Raw genomic sequence first — 18829 nt, 5'->3', positions numbered from 1 at the left:
TACCTTCTTTGTCTGGAATTCCCTTCTTCAGTTTTCCCTTCAAGGCCCAAATTAAATTCTCCTTGAGGCCAAATTCTTAGCTTTCCCAGTCCTTGGTAATTGTACCTTCCCTTCACTAGTACATTTACCATCCATATCATTTATTAGGGATTTTCAGGGTTGAGTTGTTTCACAGATTTCCATAAAATCTTTAGTATACTTCAAATGTTCTTTTTAATGTACATCCTATCTTCTCAACGAAGTTAACACCTCTTTGAAAGCAGAGACTATGTCCATTTTTGTATTCCCCACTCCTACCCTAATTGAAATCTCTCCCAGTGCCAGGGGATTTATTTCTTCATTTTTTTTTTTTTTTACCATCAAGAACTGTGATTTTATCGGTGTTGGAAATCTCAGGTGAGGAAGCTTCCCCTACCAAACAGTAATTTATTAGCAACTCCATTGCAACCTACTCTTTAAGAAGTAGTCTGGAGTACTGAGTGGTTAAGTGATTTATCCAGGGTCACCTGGCCAGGGGCAGAACTTGAATCTGGGTCTTTCTGTCTTGAATGTGAGCTGATGATTACACCATCTCAAATGTCAGACTTCATAGTAATCAAAAAAAAATCTCTCAAGAAGGTTTTTTTGATTTCAGAGTGGAGTCAGAGGGAGCCAGTAAACATTGGTGGACCCAGTGAACTTTCTCTGTCTGGAATTAAAGCAGATCCTTGTAAAGAGCAGGTGCAGCCCCAGGATAACCACTTCAGTTAAAAGAATTCCAGTTAAAACAATGCTTATTCAAAAGCAGGAGACTCCATTTCCTATCTCTGTGTCTTTGTATGGGTTGTCCCCCAAACTGGAAGGCATACCCTGCCTACTTCTTTTAATATTCTTTGTTCCTATAAAAACAACTGGAGTTCCACCTTGTATACACACACACACACACACACACACACACACACACACACACAACAATGTGACATAAGGGATAAAGGTCTGATCTCAAAAGCAGGAAGGCTTCCCTTCAAGCTCTGACTCTGATACATACTAGCTGTGTTATCCTGGGCACATCTCTTCACATCTCAGTGTCCCAGGCAACTTTCTTCTCTAAGTGGTAGAAAAGATGCCAATTTATATTGGTAGAGATTCCTTACAAAACTCCCATATGGATGAAATCACAGGTCCCATAAAAAAGTATTTATTGTATGCATATCTGTCTATAATCTATTCACTTATCAACCTTTCTATCTATGATCTATTTACCTATCATCTACCTAGCTATCATCTATCACCAGCTTAACTATAATCTATTTACCTATGTCATCTACCTATCATCAGTTCATATATCTATCCATTCATCTATCTATCTAGCTATCAGATGCCTACCTATTATCTATCATCTACCTACTGATCATCTATTTATATCATCTATCAATCTGTCTATGTATCTATCATCTGTCAGTCTATCAACCAACCATCTATTTAGTCTGCCTGCCTATTTACCTATATTTTTTTTAGGTTTTTTGCAAGGCAAATGGGGTTAAGTTTCTGAGACCGGATTTGAACCCAGGTACTCCTGACTCCAGGGCCGGTGCTTATCCACTGCGCCACGTAGCCTCCCCCTATTTACCTATTGATCTATCTATCATTCATCTATCATTTATCAATCAATCTCTATCTCTATCATCTGTCTAACACCTACATATCTAGCATCATCTATCAATCAATCTATTATTATCTACTTATCATGTCTATTATCTGTCAATCAATCTATCATCTATTTATAGATTATTTCCTCTAATATAGTATAAGCTCTCTAGGAGCATTTTTTGTCTTTGTATCACCAGGGCCTAGGTCAATGCTTAGTACATACTAATACTTAATAACTTGTTGATTGACTGGTTCTAGTCCCCTCTCCATGATTCTTTCTTATTTATATTCTAATCACAAACCTTATTGCCTGCCTCTTGGTAACGCAAAGTGGGCCACCTTACTCACTAGAATCTCTGAAGAGTTCACATCCCTTGTAAAGCTCAAGAATGCCCATTAATTAATAGAATCCACAGCCAGATTCAGAAAGTAGATGGAACTAAAGAATGAAGGAAGGAGTTTTGGAGTTTGACTTAAAATTCCGTTTCCTACCAAAATTCCTTCTAGGACAATAAATAGTGAGATCCAATAGGGAAAATTCTGGATCCTTCCTGGCAGTTTTTGAGGACTCTTGGTGGGTGAAGGAAAGTGGTACCCATAGAGAAATGAATAGGTAATTGTCCCTGAGCCAGGGAATAGCTAGAGCAATACTAGGGAGTAAGTAAAGTGGTTCATGGATCTACAATCCCTAAAAGACCCTTCATCTTCCAGGAATTCCACTCATTCTTCTCACCCCAGTGAAAATTATCAATCCCTCTTCAATTTTTCAAAGGGCACTTTATAACTTTATATCTGGATAACATTCTAACTTATATCATATTTATATCATATTATTAGCTACATGTTACAACCCTCTAAGTTGACCTTAAACTCCTTGTTATTTAACACCTTAATGCCCCCTACCCCTCCCTCTAGGGTCTAATATGCGCTTGTAGGAACTTTAATCCTTGTTTGTTGAAATGTTGAACTGAATTGGAAATGCAGTGCTTCAGGGATAGAAGGTGTACTTTCTAACACAAGGAAGACAGAGTCATCATCAGAGCTGACTTTTCCTTGTTCTCAGCAAAGAAACCCATAAAACAGACCCTTTCCTCCCTCTCCCTGTTTATATCATTCTCAGGTCTCAGGAAACTTTCTGGTCAGACCCATTAAGAAGGGGAAAGGGTAGCTGCAGTACAGAAACACAAGGGTCCAACTCTGGGGAAAAAAAGTTATTTGAAAAAGGTGTTAGAGGAAGTTCTGAGGAGACTTCCAAGGGGAAGTGTGAGTCTAGGTTCCAGGAGGCTGCTGGGAAGCCTGTATTATCTTTCTGGTGAGTAAGAAGTCCTGGTAGCCTTGGGAGAGATAGTCTTGATTGATCCCCAAAGCCTTGAAGCCTGGCACTAAAGGAGCATCATGGAAATGCAGCTCTAGGAAGCAATTTTTTTTTCCTCTTCCTTCTTCTCCAGCCAGGGCTCAGAGTCTACTGCTGGGATTTGCCTTGCTATTTATTGAACTTTCCCTCTTGCTTTATCTTAGTAAAACCTTCAACAGGAAATATCCCCTTTTCTTCTTGTAGGGACCAGAGGGGCCACACTTAGCCAGCGTCATAAAGACAGTCCAACTTTTCTCTCTGGAGGACCTCTTAGCTTGTTTCTATTCAAAGTGAGAATAGATAATTAATACCACAGCTAAGACCATCTGGCAAGTCTCTAAGGTCCCCCAGCAGTTTGGTGCAACATTTACATGTTGGTTCCTGGGGGGCAATTTCAGGTTTCAATCTGGCATTTTCATTCTTCAGTTTCCCATCTTCATTCTTTTCAAGGAATTTCAGCTGCTGTAACCAGAATTTTGGGTGCTAGATCTGCGGAGCCAGACATCAGGTAAGTTGGGCTGGCTATTGGGCAGAACAACTGGGCCACCATCACTGCCTCCAACACCACCACGGCCCTTCCAGGAAGAGCTACTCTGGTGGGAAGTTGGTGAGGATGGGTCATAGACAGTCTCCCGAAGGGCCAACCAGAGAGTCTCACGTTTTCCATTCAGTTGACCCCTTTCTGGAGCTGGGGACCTAACTACATCTTGAACCTCTGGGGAGGATATTGCTGAATCAGGAACTGGAGCACTGGGCTCTGAGGCGCTGAGACAGGTCTCATCTGAGACACTGAGCCCCTCTAGAGAGCTGGCTGAAGAACAGAGGCAGGGAGGGGTCTCCTCCACCTCAACCTTGGAGGGATGAGTAGGTGTGATAGGCTGGGTTGTAGACTGTGGAGTCCCAGCTTCCAAACTCTGAGAATTCCTTCCAGCCCAGACTTTGGGGGCAGGCTTACTCTCCTTATAAGGAGAGGAGGTCTGTAGAGCTGGGCACTGACCAAAGACAACTTGATGGTCCAAAAGTGGCTCCTGGGGTTCAGGCTTTAGAGTTTCTTGACGGGCAGGTGGCAGAGGGACCCGGGGATAGCAATGGCCTTCTTGGAGCTGCAGATCTTCAGAGAGCATAGAGGGACGGTGGGAGAGCTTGCTGGTGGCTGTGCTGGTATCAAAACTGTTGCTGCGGCGGCGGGCTAGGGGCTGCAGTTCATACTGTTCTATGAATGCAGCTGAAGAGACCCCAGCAGGCCCTGGGCGGTGCCGGGTGGTCTTCTCCCTACCAGGCTCATGGATTCCATAGTCCCGGGGCAGGCGGCCACAAGGCCAGAGGATCTGGCCACAATTCTTCTCAGGCCCAAAGAAACAGCAGAGGGACTGGAAGAAGAAGCTGGCAAAGCCACAGCTGATGCACTTGACCATCATGAGGAAGATGCCCAGCTTGCGATAGAGCAAGACCGTGGCGGGTAGCATGAGTACACCTGCAGAAAAGAGAGCCGAGGCTCCCACAGCTGTGGCACAGCTCATCTGGCGCAGGGAGAATGCCACTCGGCTGAGCCGGTCTGGGTGGGGACAGAGGTGATAGGAGATGCAGTAATTCACTGTGAAGTCCACGGAAAGGCCCACAGCAGCTGAGAGGAAGAGAGACTCAGCAGCATTGAGCTGCCACTCAAGAAGCACTAGCAGTCCCAGGGTAAGCATCACAGTCCCAGCAATGGCTGTCACAGAAAATAGACTCAGCAGCACGTTCCAGGTGCCCAGCAGGAGGATGGCAAAAGAGAGGGCAACGGCCAGGCCCAGGACCACCACAGGCTCTGTGCTCAGGCTGTGCTGGAGGCTGTAGAGGTCCAGGTGGCTGGTGAACCAACCATTACGCAGACCCCCAGGGGCAGTGCTCAGCTCTCCCTCTAGCCAGCGGCTCACTTCTAGGTAGAAGCGGTGGGTTTGACTGTAATCCACACTATAGTGGAAATTAGTCTGAAACTGCAGAACCAGGGCCACCAGATTGCCCTCAGAGTCAAACCGAGGTCCCAGGTCCCTGCCCCCATCAGGGCTCTGTTCCAGGGCCATCATCTTGAGACAATGCAGGAAGAGCTGGGGACCAAAGGGGAAGTGGAAATGGCCACAGCAGAGGCCAGGGCCATGAGAGGCACACCGATGACCAGCCATCCACCTCTGCAGCTCCTCCACAAAACAAAGAGTGGGCTCCCCCTCCTGTTCAACGTAGTAGAAGCTCTGATTTCGAGCGCGGTGGCAAAGGGTCAGGAGCCAACGCTGGGCCTGAGGACCACGGGCAGAGAAAGTTGGATCACTCACTAGAGTGCCGTTGCTGCGGGGGTCCAAGGGATCACCTGTGTCTACAGGAAGGATGCCCCACACCATTGCCACAGGCATGTGACCTCCCTCTCCCTGAGGCAGGCGTTCAAACATGAATTGCTGTCGGTATTCTGCATCAAAGCGCTCAAAGGGGTGACTAGGTCGGAAGACTTGTCCCCTGGGCATTGTCAGAGTAGGGAGCCGCAGCCGTGGACTGAAGCCTGCGATGTAGGCCCCTCCTGCTGCCAGTGCGGCAAACCAGCAGATCCAGATGTAACGAAACTTAATAACACTACAAGGCAGCAGCCGCTGGAAGAGCAGATGGGAGGTGCCCGTCAGGGCTCGCTGCAGAGCATGAAGCTGCCGCTGTAGGCCCAGAGCCAGCCTCCGGTGCCCGCTGCCACCCCAGTAACCCCGGGGTCGATCTGCACAGGTAGGGGCTAGGTAACGCTCATACAGCACCATGGAAGAGGGCAACCAGGTGAGCATGAGGGCCAGGTTGACCAGCACTGCAGTCCCCATATAGATGGCAAAGCATCGGATGGCAGTTAAGTGACTCAGGTAGCTGGCATAGAAGGCTGTGCCTGTGGTGAGACCAGAGACCAAGAGCAAGTAGCCAAAATGATGCATGGTATGACTGACCCTTTGGAGGAGCCCGGAGGAGGGGAGCTGACCCTTGCTGAGGGTCCACAGATCAAAGAAGACCAGGGTGTGATTAGCACAGATGCTGCTGAGCAAGACAATAGCAGTCAGATTGACAAAGGGAAAATAGGCCAAGCGGAAAGCCACCCGGTAGAGGAAGAAGGCAACTAGCAGGGAGCCTACCACCACCAGCAACACCATAAGTGTGATAAATAGGGAGCGGAGGTACAGGGTGATGCTGAGAAAGATGGCACCTAGAGCCAGGACAGGGTACACTGTGTCCCGGGCCAGGTAATGCTGGAACAGTTGTTGCTTGAGGCCTAGGTCCATCCCTGTGATAGAGGTATAGTTATCGAAGAGTTCCCAGGAGGAGGCCAGGTTGTCCAGGTAGATGTCCATCATGGAGGCTCCCTTCTTGGTAGGCAGGAAGAGAAGACTGTACTTGAGGGAGGGTACCTGATAGTCAGCAGTCTGGGGACTCAGGAAATCCCTATCGACCAGGAAGTGCAGGAGCTGGTAGATGGCATTGACACGGGCACACTTTTCAGGAACATGGGTACAAAATGGGCGCTTCTCCCGTTGGGGACCCAGACAGGCAGGGACCAAGGAACCACGATGGTAATAAGGGGCACAAGCCCGTAGAAGAGCCAGCGTGTGGACAATATCCCCTTGGGTGATGTCTAAGCACGAGGAGCGGTTATAGAGCACGGCGATGTAGTTGCCAAGGGACCAGCTGGGGCAACACTCATCTGTCGAGGTGCGCTGACATAGGTCCCTGAAGTGGGCATGGGAACGGATCTGCAGAGAGACAGCAGTGGAAGATTTTAGGAAACTCAGAAGGCTCTGATGGGGCAGCCCAAGGATTAGACTCATCCCCTTGCCTTCTAGAAAGCTACAGAGGAGGATGCTGGGGAGAGTGGGACCCATAACCTTAGCTCCCATGTGTTGGGAGCCAGGGTCTCTAAGCTGCCTGACATAGTCACTGCAAGAAGACTCAAAGGCAGCCACACCGCCTGATGGAACATTTCCTTCTTCAATATATATAGAGATTCCAGGCATACCAATATTTATAGGTCTATTATTGATTGCAATACTTACTCATCCTAATAGTGGAATGACTATAAAGGAAGGATTTCAGAGAAATTCTTTGAATAAAACAGATTGTAAACTCTGTCCAAATTTAACAGGACTGCCTCTCCCTGAGACATACAAAAGGCTTCAACATTATGAAATCTCTGGAAAAACCCAACACTGGGAATTCCAAGGAGATGTCAGAATATATACAGGGAAAACGGATACAAGATGGGTCAGATAGAATTCCAGGGAAATTAACAGTTTTCCCCCCTTACCATACACAGGAATATATGATAAAGATGGTGAAAGAATAGTTAGTATAGGTGACTGATATGTGAACTATAACAGCCTTAGTTTATTGGGAAAGAATAAAAAAGTCACAGAAACTGTAGTTTCTACCAACAAGGGCTGAAAGGAAAATTGGTTATTGTAGGAGTTAATGGATGGGTGGACAAACATAACGACCCTCACTATAGGTTGTCAAGGGAGCATATCGAGAAACATTACATATACAGAAACATAAAAAAATTCCATTAAATGAATTGCTTAATTAATAACTTTAAATGAACTAATAATTTTACAATGCAGCAACAAACTAGGTAGCAGACAGGTTGAGGTCATCATGGCCTGAGCAGGGATAAAAATTAACTACATGATCAAACTTGTAACCACTACATGATCAAACTTGTAACCATATGAATTATATGATTGATAATGAAAATTGTATACTTTTGTAACCAAGGAAATGATCTTAGCTTGCTTGCTTGATGCATACATGATTCTGAGACTATAAAAATAAATCTGAGCAGCAGATAGTCAACCTGCTCCTGCTTTAACCCCTGTGTTGACTCAACTCATTTCACCAACTCTATCCCTCCTGTCAGGTTCCAAGGACCCAAAAAGAACATTTCAGAGAACTCAATAGATCAATTTCTTGGCCATTTAATTGGGAAGAATAGAAAGGGAAGAGAGAGGAAGCAGGCAGACGCAGACAAAGGTAGGAGGAATGCTGGGTGAGAACAAGGAGGATGCTAGGAGCAAGGTCTTTGCTTTGTATTTTACATGGTATTTCACATTTAGAATGGGGTCAGCTGCCTCCTGGGTGCTTTTTCTTTTTCAAACTGGCTATCCATTATCCTGTCCAAACCCACCCAGGTGGCTTACCTTCTCCTGTTCAATTCGACACATGGACTGAATGGCTTGCAGATTCCATAGGCTGCCAGCTGTGGTGGACATGAACACCAACTGGGAGTAACTTTTCTCTGCAACACAAATTCCAAGAACTTAACCCTTCGGTCTTGTGGACCTTTCAGGACCCCAATCAGGACCCTAACACCCCTTGGGAGGTGGAGAGGAAAGCTGAATCCTTCCTATCTGTGTGTTAGAGATATTGAGGCACAAAAAAAAAAAAAAGGGAAGAAATTAGTCCAGTCTTATAGGACAAGGTAGGAAGGAGGTCTAAAAATCAGTTCTGATTCTTAGTATGTTCTTGATGCCCTTCAAGGCTCAGATAGGATAGGAACTCGGAGTTTCCTTAAAGAGAAACTGAGGTGGAACTGAGGTAGGAATTAGGTGGTATGGTGGATAGAGCATTGGCCCTGGAGTCAGGAAGATCTGAGTTCAAATTCAGCCTCAAACACTTATTAGCTGTGTGACCCTGGGCAAGTCACCTAATCCCAATTGCCACCAAAAATAAAATAATTAAAAGAATAGTCTACTAAAAGTCAACCCAGGGACAGATCATTGTCAGTCCAGTGACAGGTCATTCATACTTGTCTTTAAGATGAGATTATTGGGGCACTATCCCTCTTTGACACACTTAAACCTTCAATCATCTCGTTCCCAACCCTTTAACTAGATTCTGTGTCCATGGGGAATAGTTTCCTTAGGGGAGCTGGCCCAGGGGAACAGAAAGTAGCAGTAGGTTTTACAACAGCAAACAGAAATACACTACAGGAGTCTTTTCCCCATAAGGCAATTGTCTTGGCACCATAAGCCCATTTTTGCTGCTGAGGCCTCACTTCTCCTGCCTAGATCCTATTCTACCTCTTTAACTTGAGCTTCTGATCCCTTGCTGCTCAGGTTCTCTGCCTGTGTCCCTTGATCATGGGTTCCTCGGTCTCTTGAACTACGTTTTTGATCCCTGTTAACTATCTTCCATGGACATCACTGAACTTGACCTTTGGCTTACCTCATCGTACCTCCCAGCTCTCCCTCTCCTCCTGCTTCTTCCTTTTGTTTCACAAAAATCACTTAAATATTCCTCACTGCTAGCCCTCATATGCCCCATCCTGCCTTTGCCAAAGTTCCAGACTGGGGGGGTGGAGAATTCTGCTGCAGTGAAGGGGGACCTGAGCCAGGATCCTTGTTAGAGAAAAGGGGATGGTGGAGGAAAGAAGGAAGTGGGAGCATATGGAGAGATTGTTTTGTCTAGATATCAGGTTGAAGGGGCAGAAAATAATAAGCTAGTACTTCCTTGTATCTTTGGTAATAAGATGGAAAACAGCATTGGCTACTGAAGGTTTAGAGATAATGAGGAGAGAGGGAGACAGGGGAGAGAGAGGAGGAAGGGGCTGGGCTGGGTTGACTAAGGGGACAAGGGTTGGCCAAGATGACACTCACCTGGGGGTCCACAAAAGAAACCATCCTGCCCTTTGTCTTCCCAGGGCTCCACCATCCTACGAGGCCGGGTCAACCCTTCCTGGGCACTGCCCCAGTCCAAGGGGCTCATAGTGACTGAGCTGTCAGAACTGAGGTAGAGAAAAAAGTTCCCATCTCAGAGAAGCCCATCAACAAGGTCAGGTAATGAGTAAGGGCTTATCTCATTGATGGTTAACTCAAGGAAAGGGGTTCAACAAGACAGGTTATCTGGGCTAGCTGGTCATACTTCTCTCAGTGGACACTAAAAATATGGGCAACTGCCCTTTAGGAAGTTACCTGAGGCTGTGTGTGTGTGTGTGTGTGTGTGTGTGTGTGTGTGTTTGTGTGTATGTGTATATGTGTGTGTGTGTGTGTGTGTGTGTGTGTGTTACCATAATAGGCCTGTGGTCTTACAGGGACATAGATATCCCACCCTCCCCATGCATGGCCCATACCTATTCAGATCAGGATCAGGGGTTAATGAAAACACCTTCTTGTGACCAGTGAGTTCCTGCACGATTCTCCAGACTGCCAGTTTTCGCCCAATATCTGTGTCCCGAGGTTCAAAGCCCTGCAGTGAGGTTCACAGGAAAGTCAGGATTGATTGGACTTGGGGATAAATCTTCCATTAGGACTCCCCTCTTTTCCTTTCCTCCCTAGTTCCACAAGCTACTAGTCTTGTCTCCCATTCTCCTGCTCCCCTAATGCAGAACTTAGAAGAGATGAAGCCCACCTGGATCACCTGAATAGCCATCTCTTATTAAGATGAATATTTCTCTGGGCTAGGTGGTACAGTGGATAGAGCACCAGCCCTGTCAGGAGGATCTAAGTTCAAACCTAGCCTCAGACACTTAAAAATTACCCAGCTGTGTGACTGTGGGCTAGTCACTTAACCCCACTGCTTTGCAATAACAACAACAAAATGAATGTGTCTCTTTTTAACTAATTATTGTCATTCCCTCTAATACTTCAAAGCCCAACTCATTACTCAGGCACCATATTCACCCAACTGACTTTGTATTGTGGGAAGAAGCGGCAAGAGTTGGGATCTCTGCCTTTCCCTCCTTGTCCCTCTATTACTCACCAGTAAGGGCTCCGAGAAGTCAGGCATCTGTCCCCCCAGCAGCCCAGCTATGGTACAGAGCAAGACAGTGACCAGACATACTAGCAGCACAGCCAGGGGCCATTCAGCAATCAGCTGAGAGTAGCTGGAAGGGAGAGGAGCCAGAGCATGAGTGGAAGTTCAGGACCCACTGGTATTCTGAGACTCAGCAGAGAAGAGTTCCTCAGGGAAGGGGCCTGAGGGCATTTCCTGGTTATGCTGCTTGAATGCATTTCCCAAACTGTATTCCATGCAACCCATGATGTGACTAGGGATTCCATGAAAACATTTGAATATTAGTGAGTACTCCAAAGGGGACCATTCCTCCTACTTGTCTTCTGCCCTAAAGGGGACTGTGGCAAGCCACAGGCTACTTTCACTCTCCAGTCTCATTGGTGTTCAGGGCAGTGTCCATCAGGAAAAAGCACAGCCCTTGGCAAGAGATATCATCTATTTCCCTTTCCATTGCACACATGGGCCATATATGTAATTCTACTCCAACTCAAAATGTGAAAAACAGCAGAAGTGATTCTTCAGCCTTGAGGTTGATTTTCATAAACATTTATCTCGTACTTGTGAATAGCTAGCCAAAACACTCACAATATAACTCTTACATAATTTGTCAATGAATAATAAATCCCAAAGAGTGCTGGGGTCAGAAGTTTGGGAGACACTGTCATAGGGGAAAGCTGTAGCCAAGAAAGTGACAGGGAAAACATGAAGTATAACCCAGCAGGGGAAAGACCGTATGAAAGATATGAAAGGTTAAAAGAAGACAATTCCTACCTCCTTGGCATCCGGAAAGCCTGCTCATGCCTGTAGACAAGAAAGATAATTAATTAATTGGAGAGTTATTTCTTTCATGGAAATGAGAAATATGGCATTACCAGGTCTCCCCATCTAGGTCCTAAATTTTTCTTCCATTTGCATTCAAACCTAAGCATTCTCTAGTCTGGAGTCCTATCCCCAGCATCCTTGTACCTCTGGAGTTCCCATATCCAGGACTTCTGAGGTGTGGGCTCTCAATCTCTAGTTTAATCCCATGGACAGAGGACAAGCTATTTTCTTCTCTGTTTTACCACCTCTAAACTCCCTCCTTACCTGACGCTTACCACATGGTGCTGCACAGGTCTGGGTTTCCAGGAGCCATCCCTCTGTGAGGGAACAGGGGAGGGGCTGAGGCTAGAGTGGTGGGAGCACAGACCAGTTCTGTCCCCAGGCCCAGGCAAAGTATAGCCACCTCGGTATTCCTGCTGGGCCCGGGGATAAGGGAATCGGGGAGCCAAGGGACTGGTTAAGTTCTGACCCTGGGGTTGGAGGGTACTTGAAACTGGTAATGGACCCGAAGAGATGAGGGGTGTAGTAACTGGGCAGCGGTGAAGGGGGCATCTTCTCTCCTGGCCTGGATCAGGGACTGGACCTTCAGTTTGGGAACTGTTTAGAGAGAAAAAGCAAAGAATCAGGATGGAGAGGCAGGAGTCAATGAGATCATCCCAGGGCCCCACATCTACAGTACTAGGTCTAGAGTGGGTAAATGGAAGGTAGGTAATATGAAGTGGAGGCAGGTGAGAGGGTTCTGACGTGTCTCTGTATTCAACTTAGTCTTATATCCCACCCTTTTGCCATCTAGACTTTATTACTGAGTAGATAGTTTGGGTGGCCTGGGTTTGGTTTTTAATTCTTTAAAATTATATTACTAAAACATACATTTGACTATGTTATGGCCTAGAATTGTCAGTGGCACCATATTTATCTGTAGGATAAACATAAAACCCTCAAGCTAACATTTAAAACTCTCCACAATGTGACTCTCCCTTAACTTTCCAGTCTTATTTCATGCTTTCATTTATTTGTTCACTCTCTGTCCCAATCAAATTGTCCTACAAGCTGCTTCCAGTACAGGGCATTTGACCTCCACTTTCTACTTTTACTTTTTGGGTTTTTTTGCAAGGCAATGTGGTTAAGTGACTTGTCCAAGGTCACACAGCTAGGCAATTATTATGTATCTGAGACCAAATCTGAACTCCGATCCTTCTGATTCAAGGGCTAGTACTCTGCATGGCACTGCGCCACCTAGCTAGGTCATCTCCCTTGTATGGAACTCTTTCCTACTTCCCTTAGATTCTTAGAATTCCTAGTTTCCTTTAAAGTATAGCTCAGGAGTCAAATTCAAGAAGAATCTTTTTCTAAGTGCTCCCTCCCTCCTCCAAAGTTACCGGTTATGTCTAACTCTTGTAATTATTCTGTGTGTACATACTCTATCTCCTTAGTGGATTATTTAAGCTCCTTCTGGGTGGGAAAAGTTTTGTTGTTGTCCTTATATTCCATATAGTACAACATCCTGCACATAGGTTGTTGTGGTTGTTGTTTTTTTAGGTTTTTGCAAGGCAATGGGGTTAAGTGGCTTGCCCAAGGTCACACAGGTAATTATTAAATGTCTGAGGACAGATTTGAACCCAGGTACTCCTGACTCCAGGGCCAGTGCTTTACCCACTGGGCCACCTAGCCGCCCCCTCATAGGTTGCTGAACTGAATTAAATTGAGTTAGAGAATTTGCATAATGAGTTGAGCGATGACCTTAGAATCAAAGAACCTGAATTCAAGTCTCATATCTGATATAAACAAATTACATGATCCTGGGCTAATCACTTAATCTCTTAGTGCCTCCTAAATAGATTATAAAACCTATGTCCATCAGCATTAGTAAAGGAATTTTCTTCACCAAGAATTTCTTATATAAATGAAATCACAGGTCTGTTCCAATAAATCCATTAAATTGAGTAGATTCAGGGAGGTTCAGTAGAAGTAGCATCAGCAAATGTCATTTTTTTTTTTTTTTTTTTTTTTTTTTTTTTAGTGACATGGGCAGGACTTTACTAGAAATTGCTTGGAGATAGTTGCTGCTCACCAAGCCAGAGCAGAATTTATCAACAGACAAGTGAACTGCTGAAAAGAAACAATGAGGCACTGAATGATTTTGATTTCAGGGTTTGCAGGAAGCCCCATTGGAACTAGACTGGCTTGGAAAGATTTCTTTCCACTGTTGGAAGGCCTCCCTACCTTTTGGAGTGGCCAGACTTCTTGAATGAGCTTACTCTGGTTCTTATTCCAAAGTCAATGCTACTGCCGTCTGGAGAGGCTTTGAGTCAGGGTTTTGGTTAGAATGGGGTGGAAAGAGACTTGGGAAAAGGGAGAGAAGGAAGAAGACAGCATGTAGAGAGGCCATCTTCTATCTAGGTATGAAATAAATGAATAGAAAAAAATGATGAGCTCATTTTTGTCTTTCTGGTAAACCAGAGATTAACATTTTTGGCAACTAAATAGATCTCTCACCATCCCTCCAAGCCTGTGACGGAAGACAACTATCTTTTTTAGGATTAGAAATCTGATCAACACATAGGAAATAGTCATTGTTCATCCTTCATTCTCAAAATCTTATCATCAGTAGGGAGCAAGTAGAAGAAGAAATGGAAAATGGACTCTAAAGGATTTATACCCAAGTCTTAGAGTCCTTAGGGCCTCAGGTTCATTTCCATGAAAATCAGGGTTATTGTGTCAATTTCAGCACCCAGGAAGAAGTGAAGAGAATTCAAGTCCATAGTACAAGCATCCATATGAGGAGAAGGAGATGAATTGCAACTTTATTTTCAGTTAATCTCAATAATTACTAATAAGTAATTCATGGGGACAGCTAGATGGTGCAGTGGATAGAGCTCAGGCCCTGGAGTCAGGAAGACCTGATTTCAAATCTGACCTCAGACATTAAATAATTACCTAGCTTTGTGACCCTGGGCAAGTCACTTAACCCCATTGCCTTGCAAAAAAAACAAAAAAAATTAAGTAACCACCTAGTTTCACCTTTTTTTAAACCTCTTTTGTCCTTTCTCTGTCAGCTTTTACCTAGATCCTAACTTCAAAAAGTACCTTTTCTTCTTATTCTTGATATTCCTAATTTCTTTCATTTATTCTGATTTCTGTTAGTGAATTGAGGAGGGGAGATCTTAGTGCTCTGTTTTCCCTTCTCCAGAAACCTTAGTTCCTGGATTTGCCTAATATTCTCAATCTAGCAGAATTTGAGAACCCTAAATATCAGAGTCAAGTCTTCTATTCTTTCTCTGCTTCCACATTTAAGAGTCAAATTCTACCCTTTTCAAAGAAAAATCTTTCTTAAACCAAAATTCCTCTGTTCCCTAATCCCTTCTCTCACAGATCATTTGATTTGATTCAGTAATAATAAGTATTAACTACTCTAGCCTCTTTTCCCTCAGAAGGAAGATCTCTTCCCTGTTGAGTTCTTAGGAAAAAAGTCTAAGACTGATTTCTGCTTGAAGAGATCCAGAAGGCAGATGAATTGGGGGGGGGGGGGGGGAGAAATACCATATACACTGGCTTCAGCCCTAGAAAGCATTGTCTTTCTGACTCCTAGTCCATCACTCTTTCCATGATGCCACCTACTCATTTAGATGTGGAATGATGAATGTTTTAATTTTTTTTTTTAGGTTTTTGCAAGACAATGGGATTAAGTGGCTTGCCCAAGGCCACACCGCTAGATCATTATTAAGCATCTGAGGTCATATTTGAACTCAGGTACTCCTGACTCTAGAGCCGGTGTTCTATCCACTGCATCACCTAGCTGCCCCTAAATTTTTTTTGATTAATGTTTTTCCTTCTTGTTGAACTGTTCATGAAAGAAGAGACGGTCTTATTCATCTTTGTACTCCCTACAGTGCCTAGCAGAGTGTCTTTCATATAGTACAGGCTCAAATATAGTATTGATTGGATTGCTTTATATCCATTCTTTCAAGGACAGGATTTTTCTGCCTTTCAAGACACATAATAAACTAATCCAGAAAAGTCTAATAATAGGGTAGCTCACTCTTTTTCTTCCACCTCTGTTCCCCTCTCCTTTCCAGATAATAGATGTGTGATTCAACAGTAGTCTTCTAGAGACAAGGCCCCTGTATTTGATTTCTAGAGCAAAGGGATGAGTCTAATTTCTTCTCAGGTTAGAAAGGAGGACAATACCATGGCCAAGGGACATATCTAGGGAAAAAAAGTTAGACCTTTCAGAGATCCATCACTATATGTTATATATCACTACACTTTGCCCTTAGGGAACTCTGTTTATTTGCACAAGAAAGTTATCGAATGAGGAGAACGGCTACACAATTGGCTTTAATCATCAAGAGAAGTTGTAGATTTACCTCTCTGTGCTGTGAACACTAGACCCATTTCCAGAGCCATGATTCTTTCCAGAAGGGTTAAGGTGTGGTTCTGAGGCCCTAGGTCTGCCTACCTGGGCTCAACTTTATGTATATGACTGCCATAAGTGGAGCAGGGATTCAAAATCACAAGTACCTACATGGGGACACATGGACATGCAACTTGTAAAAATGATGAACAAAGGCAGAGTCAGACCTTCATAGATGAGGAGTCAAAGGCACACCCACAGTGTTACATTCACATGCACACACTTCTCTACACAATCACGTAAGCAGAGACTCACAAGCTCATCCCCTGACAGATGGTCACAGAGGGTGGATGTGTTTTCTGAGGAGATGCAGAGCAAGGTATAAAGAACAGGGAGTGACAGAGGTAGAAGAGGGTAGGTTGGAATTGGGGAACCAGAGAAGGGTTAGGAGCCAGGATTGAAGCAGATAGGTCAGTGCCATGGGGTCGGGGATAAGGAAGATGGGCTGGACTGGAGGTGGGGGGCAGGGAGGAATGTTGAAATTGGGGAAAGCCATGCAGGAGTATTGAGGGAGTGGTGAGTATGGGGGATGGCATGAAGGAGCGTGTGGAAGTGATGATGGGGGAAACTATGGGAGGGGGCCAACGGAGATGGGGAGGGTGAAAAGAATGTATGAAGGTTGCCGGCGGATGCCCAGGTTGTGGGAAAACGTGGGAGGCTGGGTTGGGTCATAGCCTGCCTTACCTGTCTAGGGGACCGCTGTCTGGGGCCAGGTGCTGCCCCTCAGGATACTGCTCCGCCCTGAGGCCAGGGCTGGATGCGGAGCCCGGGCCCGGACCCTGCCTAGGGCCGCCGCTGCCTCGGCTCTCCATGCCCGTGGGCGGCGCCGCTGTCCGGTCTCTGGTGCTGAAGCCGCGGTAGAGGCGGCCTCACTGCGCCTGCGTTTAGACTAGGCTGTCCCAGTCACTGGGCGTGGGTCGGGCAAAGGGCCCAGCCAATGGACCCAAAGCCAGGTGGGGTGGGGGCGGAGCCGAACCCAAGGCGCTGGTTCCCTTGGGTGCTGCTATGAAGCTCGCAGCCCAGGAACTCCCTGCCAGGCTACAGTCCACGATGCCGCCCTCTCAGCAGGAGCCAGGATGGAGAGCTGGTCACTCGGCACTAGGAAACTGGAAGCTGCCCTCAAGATTTCACTTCCCACCCCGCGGGACTCAGGGAAAGCTAAGCCTGGCTCTTGTGCGTACAGAATCCTTACGAATATTTTGCAAGGAAGGATGCAAGTGGGGAGAAGTGGAGAGGAAACTGAAGAAGGGATAGGAAAAGGCAATTGAAGAGATATATACTTTTCCCTAACTCCTATTCTTTTCCTCCTTTCCTAGTTGTGGGGTATGAAGTTGTGAAGCTTAACATCATACATGGGTTCAAGACGGGAAAAACCTGGCTTTCTCTGAAACCTTTCCAAAGTGCCTTTCAAAATCTGTGTGCTTTATAATTGCTCTGGGGGTAAGTGGAGTAGGTAGGTTAGTGGAGGCTGAGGAAAAGTAAAGGCCTTAAATAAGAAAAGGGCAATGGGTTTCCTCTTTCCTTGTTTGGAAATATCACTCTTTTCCAATCTCTCCTCCCTCTCTCCCCAGCATACATTCTCCCTCAGAAGGTGCACTTTAAACTTTATATCATTTGTCACAGCTTAGGCAACCAGGTAACTCAGTGATAGAGTGATGGGTTTGCAGTCAGGAAGACCTGAATTCAAGTTCCATCTCAGACACATTCTAGCTGTGTGACCCTGGGCAAATTCCTTAACTTCTCTTTGCTTTAATGCACTGGGGAAAAAAATGGCAAACCATTCTAGTAGCTTTGTTAAGAAAACCCCATGGATAGTTTTGGCATGTTATGATCCACAGGGTCACAAAGAAGTAAATGACTGAACAACAACATGGATGAATTATTTTATTCACCTAAACTGAATTGTCCTCATGGATATTTCTGGCATTGAGAGAATGGAAATTCTCATTTGGGAAAGGCAACATTTTAGAACTCAAGGGTGAGGCAATTGGGGTTAAGTGACTTGCCCTGGGTCACACAGCTAGCAAATGTCAAATGTCTGTGGTTGGATTTGATTTCAGATCTTCCAGAATGCAGGGCCAGTGCTCCATCCACTACACCACCAAGTTACCCCTTGGGCACACTTGCATGGAGTGCTCTTATTCTGGACTGTCAGAGGCAACACAAGGATACTAGGATGGGAATGGGGAGTGAAGAAGAAAATATAAGTCAGTTATGTGGTCAGATAAGGGGAAATACTGTGTTCAATTTTTTATGAAGACCATTGAAAAGAAGAAATTTGACCAAGATGGCAAGGGGACTAAAGACTACCTTATAAAGATTGATTGAATGAATTAGGGATATTGAGTCAAAGCAATCCACCAAGTATCTGTTGAGAACACACTATCTTAAGTCTTGGAATTGTTCTAGGTTCTGAAGAAGAGAAGACAGCTCATCTAGGATCTTATAGTGCTCGCAAGTGGAAGTAGTTATATTTATGTTGCTTGACTCTGGAGGCCAGAACTAAGAACAAGTTACAGAGCAAAATTACAGAATGATAGACTAGTTCAATACAAATAAAAATTTTTTATTGATGTTGTCCAAAAGTGAAATGGGCTATCTCAGGAGTTTATAGGTTTCCCATTTCTAGAAGTTTTCAAATGATGTCTGGATGTCAATTGTTATCAGAGTTGTAAAAAGAATTCTTTCTTCTTCAGGTACTAGTTGGTCTAGATTATCTCTAAGATCTTTTTCAATTCTAATTTTGTGAATCTTTGTCTTTTTGGCATGTAGAAAAGTCATGGAAGATAAAGCAGAAAGATTAAGTTGGAGGTACCATTCTAGCCTGT

General features: G+C 45.0%; 1 protein-coding gene across 1 annotated transcript; it reads right to left on the bottom strand.

Moving 5' to 3' along the window:
- Window positions 1-3438: 3438 nt before the first annotated feature.
- DISP2 (dispatched RND transporter family member 2) lies at window positions 3439-16813 on the bottom strand. The gene is made up of 8 exons (XM_074236264.1): window positions 16686-16813; window positions 11852-12184; window positions 11537-11566; window positions 10733-10856; window positions 10104-10219; window positions 9631-9758; window positions 8173-8270; window positions 3439-6732 (listed from the first exon to the last, which is right to left on the bottom strand). Exons 1-8 carry the CDS (start codon window positions 16811-16813, stop codon window positions 3439-3441), a joined length of 4251 nt encoding a protein of 1416 aa, XP_074092365.1.
- Between the last annotated feature and the right edge of the window lie 2016 nt (window positions 16814-18829).

The sequence above is a fragment of the Macrotis lagotis genome, chromosome 4 (genome assembly GCF_037893015.1).
Source record: "Macrotis lagotis isolate mMagLag1 chromosome 4, bilby.v1.9.chrom.fasta, whole genome shotgun sequence".
Classification (NCBI taxonomy): domain Eukaryota; kingdom Metazoa; phylum Chordata; class Mammalia; order Peramelemorphia; family Peramelidae; genus Macrotis; species Macrotis lagotis.
Note: the sequence above shows the minus strand (reverse complement) of the source record. Positions and strands in the feature narration are given on the sequence as shown.

What these genes read in the sequence shown, in the direction of transcription:
- DISP2 (XM_074236264.1), bottom strand. Translation starts at nt 16,813, where the DNA reads ATGGAGAGCCGAGGCAGCGGCGGCCCTAGGCAGGGTCCGGGCCCGGGC. An exon ending in ACTTCTCGGAGCCCTTACTG is followed by an intron (nt 10,220 to 10,732) that starts GTGAGTAATAGA and finishes ACCTCACTGCAG; the next exon opens with GGCTTTGAACCTCGGGACAC. An exon ending in TTTCTTTTGTGGACCCCCAG is followed by an intron (nt 8,271 to 9,630) that starts GTGAGTGTCATC and finishes TTTGTGTTGCAG; the next exon opens with AGAAAAGTTACTCCCAGTTG.